Source organism: Panthera onca, chromosome C1 (genome assembly GCF_046562875.1).
Source record: "Panthera onca isolate mPanOnc1 chromosome C1, mPanOnc1 haplotype 2, whole genome shotgun sequence".
In the NCBI taxonomy this organism is placed as follows: domain Eukaryota; kingdom Metazoa; phylum Chordata; class Mammalia; order Carnivora; family Felidae; genus Panthera; species Panthera onca.
The window spans coordinates 113,945,877-113,952,755 of NC_138346.1; the positions used below are offsets into that span (position 1 = coordinate 113,945,877).

Genomic DNA, 6,879 nt, shown 5'->3' on the forward strand with positions numbered 1-6,879 from the left:
ATGTTCATGGAAATCTGTCCGCAGAATCTTTGAGGATCACCTCACCATCTTAAGCAATAAAACAGAGAGCTCACATCTTTGCTTCTGGTTGCCAGTCATTCCTCCCTCCTCTGCTGACCCCCTTCCCCCCCAAAAATAAGTATTTGTTGAATGAATGTATATATGGAAGGATGAGTGAACGGAGGAAAGGAAATGAATGAAATGTGACTTGGAAGATACAAAGGTGACTAAAACCCAGAAATTCTCATGAATTGCAAATTTATTGACTGAGGAGGCACTGGGGTTGGGAGGTAGTTGTACAGAAACCAAAGAGGAAAACCTGCAGAACAAGAAGCAGCCCCAGAACTCTAAGGCTTCGTCTGGGTGTAACACACGAAGCATTTGGGAACCTCGGCAATATCAAGAGAGCGCTGAGCCCATAGGCGCCCACGGAAAACGGCTCTAGCTCCTCAGTCTCCGCGGCGTCCAACTGGCCTTATTTGCTTGGCCAGGTAGGCGCCTGCTTCTGCTGGGTCTGGTGGCAGATCGGGACGCCCTTGCCACCTCCGGAGCCCCCACCGGAGCTGCCGCCCCCACCGCAGGACGACCCCCCACCACTGGAGAAGCAGCTGCCGCCGCCCCCGGAGGAGCCGCCGCCCCCACCGCAGGACGACCCCCCACCACTGGAGAAGCAGCTGCCGCCGCCTCCAGAGGAGCCGCCGCCCCCAGAGCAGCAAGAGCCCCCTCCGTAGCTCTGCTGCGGCATGCAGGAGGTCTGGGTGGTCTCCTGCGAGGAGAAGTAGCCAGCTCCCCCGCAGCCGGAAGAGCCCCCGCCGCCCCCGCAGCTGGAGGAGCCCCCGCCGCCCCCGCAGGCGGAGGAGCCCCCGCCGCTCCCGCAGCCGGAAGAGCCCCCGCCGCAGCCGCCGCTAGAGATGCTTCCGTAACTCTGGCACTGAACCTGCTGCCCGGAGCCTCCGCCGCCCCCGGAGTAGCCCCCGCAGCTGGAGCCTCCGCCGCCCCCGGAGTAGCCCCCGCAGCTGGAGCCTCCGCCGCCCCCGGAGTAACCCCCGCAGCTGGAGCCTCCACCTCCGCAGCTGGAGCCTCCACCGCCCCCGGAGTAGCCTCCACAGCTGGAGCCTCCGCAGCTGGAGCCTCCGCCGCCCCCGCAGCTGCCACCACCTCCGGAGTACTTGACACTCCCACTGGAACCGCCGCCGCCGCCGCCTGAGTAGCCTCCGCAGCTGGAGCCTCCGCCGCCGCTGGAGTAGCCTCCGCAGCTGGAGCCTCCGCCTCCTCCTGAGTAGCCTCCGCAGCTGGAGCCTCCGCCGCCTCCAGAGTAGCCGCCGCAACCGGAGCCTCCGCCGCCTCCGCCGCCCCCGCCGCCCCCGCCGCCCCCGCCGGAGGTCTTCCCGCAGCCCACTGGGGGCATGGGGGTGGGCTGCTTTTTCTGGTGAGACATCTTGTTTAAGGAGAGAGAGAAGCCTAGAAAGAGAGCAGGGAGCATCACTGGACCAACCGCAAGAGCATGGAAGAGGCAGGGACAGCCGTGGAAACGCCCATCATCCTCCAGGGCAGCACGGCCAGGCTGGGCTTGATGCCCTCTGTTTAGACCGGGAAGAACTCTCATATGGGACTCCTGGGATTAGTCGTTTCCCCCTCAGAAAGTCTTTACCAAGCAGTAAATAGCCCAGGTACTGCTCGCATTTCTCTCTCCCAGCTCTGCCTTTGGCATCTGAGTGATTTGGAAGCAAATAACCCACAGTCCCACCTCTATCCTCACTTCCTGAAAAATGAGACAGTTCGAGCACTTCATCACTCATGCCTCCCCCAATCCCAACACGGATTCTCTGAATGCAAATAGAAATTCCCACAAACCTCCACCTAGGGTGGAGGATTTTACCTATCCCTGACAAAACATAGGGAGGTTTGTCCGAATGTCAGAGGGCTGTTGCCCCCCCCCACTTCTCTGCAAAAGCTCTTAGTTCAAACTCTTGGTCTGTCCCACTGAGCCTAGTCATGATCCGGAAGCTAGTTATCGGAAAAAGCAGTCTCCCCCTGGTCTGGTCCTGTCTGTACACAGGGGAAAGGACCCAGTGGTCCTTTGGATAAGAATCTCTGACCAGAAGATGTAGGCTTTGCTTACAGCCAAGCTTGGTTGATGGGGGCCATTAATAGTAGGATGTTGTGCCATGGCATCTCATGCCATTTCTCTCTCAGAACATCTCTGAAAAACTGGCACTGGGTTCCTGAGGTTCCCCAAATATCCACTATCTGCAGCATTGTCTGCATTACTCTCCTTGTTCTCCCTTACTCTCTGGAACTAAGACTCAGCCTATTCTCCTGACCAGTGCATAAGGTCCATCGTGCCCACTCATAGGAGCAGTCTGCAAAATGTCCCTCTGTGCCCATCACTGGCCTGCTCCTAGAAGGGTGCCATAGAGATAGATAGAACTCTGTGCCCATCACTTGCCTGCTCCTAGAGGGGTGCCATAGAGATAGAAGGTAGTCTTGTCTTTGTGGAGTTCCTATTCTGGCCAGAAGATCAGAGACACAAATCCACACAGCAACAGCTCAGCCCCCACTGCCTTCCTGCCTGAATTCCCTCTAAACATGAATGCAGTTGGAAAGTCAGAGGTCCTATAGTTTCCAAAGGGGTCAGAGGTCTTGCCAATCTGTCCCCTAGTCCACCTAGCCTGCACAGGCCTGGGGAAGACTAGCTGGGAAGATGAGAGTCAGGAGAACTCACACTTACTTGAAGCACCAGGAGCTGAGTGAGGAGAGGAGATGCTGGCTTATGTTAGGAGCACTGGAGCTCCCAAGGTTTTATACTCTGAGCCCTGACTCATCTATTGATCTGGGCCAGCGTCTCATGTTTGGCCTCAGTTATGTGACCCATGGCTGTCACCCCACCTGTCTGTTGATTACAGGCACAGGGTGACCCATTCATGAAGATTTTGGCATTCTTGAGATAGTATGTGACTGGCCCCTTCTCTGATGCAACTGTGTGGCAGCAGGGATGGCTGGCTAGAGTGGATGGCAGACATTGTTTCCACAACCTATGACAAAGGGTTCATGCTGTGAACAGAGGTCCGTGCTTGAGGACTAGGTCTCAGACTCTTAGTTGGCCCAAGAGTCTACACCATAGACAGGGCTATAACTGGCCCAAGAGTTGGCCCAAGAGTCTACACCATAGACAGGGCTATTACTAATGGAACATGGGTATCTACATCTATTTATTTCTGCAGATTTATTCCTCTGATCGTTGATTCTCACTTTCCTTGCAGAGGAGCAAGGAAGGATCATGTGGTCCTTCCCACCATGGCCTTTGGCCCTGACATCCTGAGGTCTTATGTGGCCACAGTGTCCTCAGCCTATGAGGCAGCCGTGGAATGGAGGGGACTTGAGGTTAAGTGACTGGGTTTGGGTGCTCCCTATGGTACTTGTCAGCTGTGTCACCTTGGACAAAGTCACAGCACCTTACCCAGTGTCTGACATAGGAGGCACTTAGTAGTTATTTGTTGACTATTGAATAAGTAGGCTTCTGATGCTCAGTGACCTTGTCTATCAAATAAGAATAATACCTGTTTCATAGACTCAGGAAGCAGGAATAGTTATATAAAGTGCAGAAGGTGATGCTTTTGTTTTTATTGTTTTCTCCTATTACAGCACAGTCTTACCTCCAACGTGGCCTACCCCTGGACACCAAGGCCAGAAGGGAGTCCATGGGTAACTTGAGGCAAGTTCTTGTGGGAAAATGACTCAAAAATTCCCCATTGACCCTGGATCAGTAGCATCACCTCTATGTATGAATGGCATGCTCCCCCCCTTCTTTCATCACTGGAACTCAATTGTTATTGTCTAAATTATGGCATTTGAACTTTGTTCCACCCATCTGTGTGTTGAAATGACAGCTCCAATAATAAATTGACTGTTAATTATGGTGGAGTTTTAAGGATCAAGTGGTCCTGATTAGACTGTGGCCTTCAGAAACCCGTGGCTCTAGTTTTAGTTTGAAAGGCATGAACCCAGGCAAACCCAGATGCTCTCCTCCTGAGAGACTAGCCAGAAGGGAGAAGCCAGGACCTATTGGAGAAAGCATGTTTCTCAACTTGAAGCTGAGGCACCAGTGAGATTTTGAAGGGAAATAAGCCCCAACTAGATGACTACCATGGGTATAACAAAGGTTGGTTTTATTTAGCTGGGAAGCACTGGAGAAAGAGAGAGGGTGTAGACCATGTACAATTCCAGCACTGATCTGTGGGCCCATGTTGGCCCATTACTGTGTGTTCTCTAGTCTGGAGGAAAATGTAAGTAAAAGGATATCAGCAGTATACTCTTTTTTTTTTTCTTTTTTTTTCTTTCCATGTTTATTTACTTTTTTTTTTTTTTTTTTTTTTTATTTTTGGGACAGAGAGAGACAGAGCATGAACGGGGGAGGGGCAGAGAGAGAGGGAGACACAGAATCGGAAACAGGCTCCAGGCTCCGAGCCATCAGCCCAGAGCCTGACGCGGGGCTCGAACTCACGGACCGCGAGATCGTGACCTGGCTGAAGTTGGACGCTTAACCAACTGTGCCACCCAGGCGCCCCATGTTTATTTACTTTTGAGACAGCATGAGTGGGGGAAGAGCAGAGAGAGAGGGAGACACAGAATCCGAAGCAGGCACCGGGCTCTGAGCTGTCAGCACAGAGCCCAACGTGGGGCTCGAACACACGAACTGTGAGATCATGACCTGAGTCGAAGCTGGACACCTAACTGACTGAGCCACCCAGGTGCCCCTCAGTAGTGTATTCTTGAGAAGAAAAGTCTTTTATTTTGAAATTATGGCCTTCCTACATTTGTGTGTGTTAAAAATATCATTTTGTTTAAAAGTGATGGAAACTCCAGGAGGTTGTAGTTGTTTCAAGTCCTTACTTGTCAAACTATAAAAATTGTCTATCACAGAAGAGAGGGAAATGTTACTATATGAAATTCTCAAGTTTGGAAGCCTCAAGTGCAGGTAATCCCTTAAAGCTAATAATCTTCAAATTGCCCATGTCAATTGGAGTATGTAAAGATATGATATTTTCTTTCTTTCTATATATAAGATTTGAGATTCTGGAGCTTTATGCATTGATCCAGCCAACACAGTGTACTGGGTACTACACTGAACATTAATAGAGTCAGAAACCTTGTCAAAGCTGTGCACGGATCTCCTTGGTGGATTTTGGAGAGGGATATTCCATGCCTGCCTTTGCTATTCTAGGTAGCATTTAATAAGAAAACCTTTCTAACTAGTACATTCTACTTTGCTAACTTGTAGAAGAGGCTGATGCAACATGGTATTGACAGCAATGCTAGATCTTGTAGGCTCTAAGTTAACCTTGCCTGAGGTGAACATATGAGCTTGCTTCTCCATTTTATCCCTCGAGACCAGAAGTAATGAGATACTGTGTGGACAGCAATTGATGATCACATTTCATCAAATCAGTGAGGAAATGATGGAAGTTTGTAGAATTATTACACTTGGGTATTTGAAGTTTTTTGACTTCATATGCCATATTTTTAAGATTTATAACCCTTATATACTTACCTTGAATGTGTGCTAGCACACCTGAGTTCTGCAGCCTCACAGATCACATCTTTGTTCTTGCCTTTACCTGTATCCTTAGAGGGGATGGACCAGAAAGCAAATGCTTCAGTGCTCAGTGTGGTGCTAGGAATTAATAGCTGCTCACAGAATCCTGGTGGAAATGAAAGGACTTCTTTTATTTTAATTTAAAAAATTTTTTAAAGATTTATTTATTTTTGAGAGACAGAACGTGAGTGTGGGAGGGGCAGAGAGAGTAGGAGACACAGAATCAGAAGCAGGCTCCAGGCTCTGAGCTGTTAGCATAGGGACCGATGCAGGGCTCAAACTCACCAACTGTGAGATCATGACATGAGCTGAAGTCAGAAGCTTAACCGACTGAGCCACCTAGGTGCCCCTGAAAGGAATTCTTAATGCCTGTTGACTAACAGCTCTGGTGGGGGGTGGGGGGGACATGGTCCCTATCCCAGGCAATCCTCAGTCTGAAGGGAGATCACAGCTCTTGAATATGGGGAGCCCCCAGCCTGATAGAAGCCTACTCATTACAGTCTTTATGTGTCTAAAGCTACACACATGCCTCCTCATGATTGAGTGCTGACAACCTACCTAACTGAGGGTTAAAGGGCAACAGGTGGTTTGTAAAGAATAAAAAAAGACACAGGGCAAGGGCTCAGGAGCATTGGCAGGGCAGGCATAGAGCTTGGAAGCCCTAAACGTAACATTGTTTACATTCACTGTGAAAGTTTCCTCTTCTAGGCCTGCCCAGGAGGTGCCTCAGAGCTTCAGAACTGCCGCACCCCCCCCTCCCGCTCCAGGGTACATATTCATCCTCTCTCCAACGTTCCTGGGTCAGCAGTTTGAAGAGGTGGTTGTCTTTGTTAGAGAACTGGGAGAAGGACAGCTCTCTAGTGGTTCATGGCTGCTAGAATTCCTTCTCCAGGAAGCTTCCCTAGGTCCATCCACCCACTGGTTCCATTTTCTTTGCCACTTTCCCTTTCCAATCCCTTAAGGAACTACTGTACCAGTTACAGCCTGCTAATGACACATCCAGTAGCCTTGTCTCCTTTTTTCAACTTATAACTGTCCTTGACAGCTGGGTCCCCATTAGTTCCTTATTTTGCATCCTAAGATTCAAAGAGAGTTTATAGCATCCTGGAGCTTTATTTGGACGTGTTGACTTTTGAATGACTCTCTTTTGCGTGCTTCTGGAGCTCATCCCTGCATGGAGAAGGAGGCCCACAGCAGAGTTGTTCCAGCATTCCTGAATAGCTTGTAGATGCATGCAAGATGAGCAGTGTGCCCAGGGACTGCACTTGCTTGGCTTAGACACT

At 50.4% G+C, this 6,879-nt stretch overlaps 1 protein-coding gene across 1 annotated transcript; it reads right to left on the reverse strand.

Annotated features, from left to right (window-relative positions):
• Positions 1–270: 270 nt before the first annotated feature.
• LORICRIN (loricrin cornified envelope precursor protein) lies at positions 271–3,876 on the reverse strand. Its single transcript, XM_060625435.3, has 2 exons — positions 2,732–3,876; positions 271–1,461 (listed from the first exon to the last, which is right to left on the reverse strand). Exon 2 carries the CDS (start codon positions 1,436–1,438, stop codon positions 476–478), a length of 963 nt encoding a protein of 320 aa, XP_060481418.1. The 5' UTR covers positions 1,439–1,461; positions 2,732–3,876; the 3' UTR covers positions 271–475.
• Positions 3,877–6,879: the final 3,003 nt, after the last annotated feature.

Bases quoted from the DNA above. Each gene is read 5' to 3' on its own strand.
- LORICRIN (XM_060625435.3), bottom strand. From the start codon at position 1,438: ATGTCTCACCAGAAAAAGCAGCCCACCCCCATGCCCCCAGTGGGCTGC.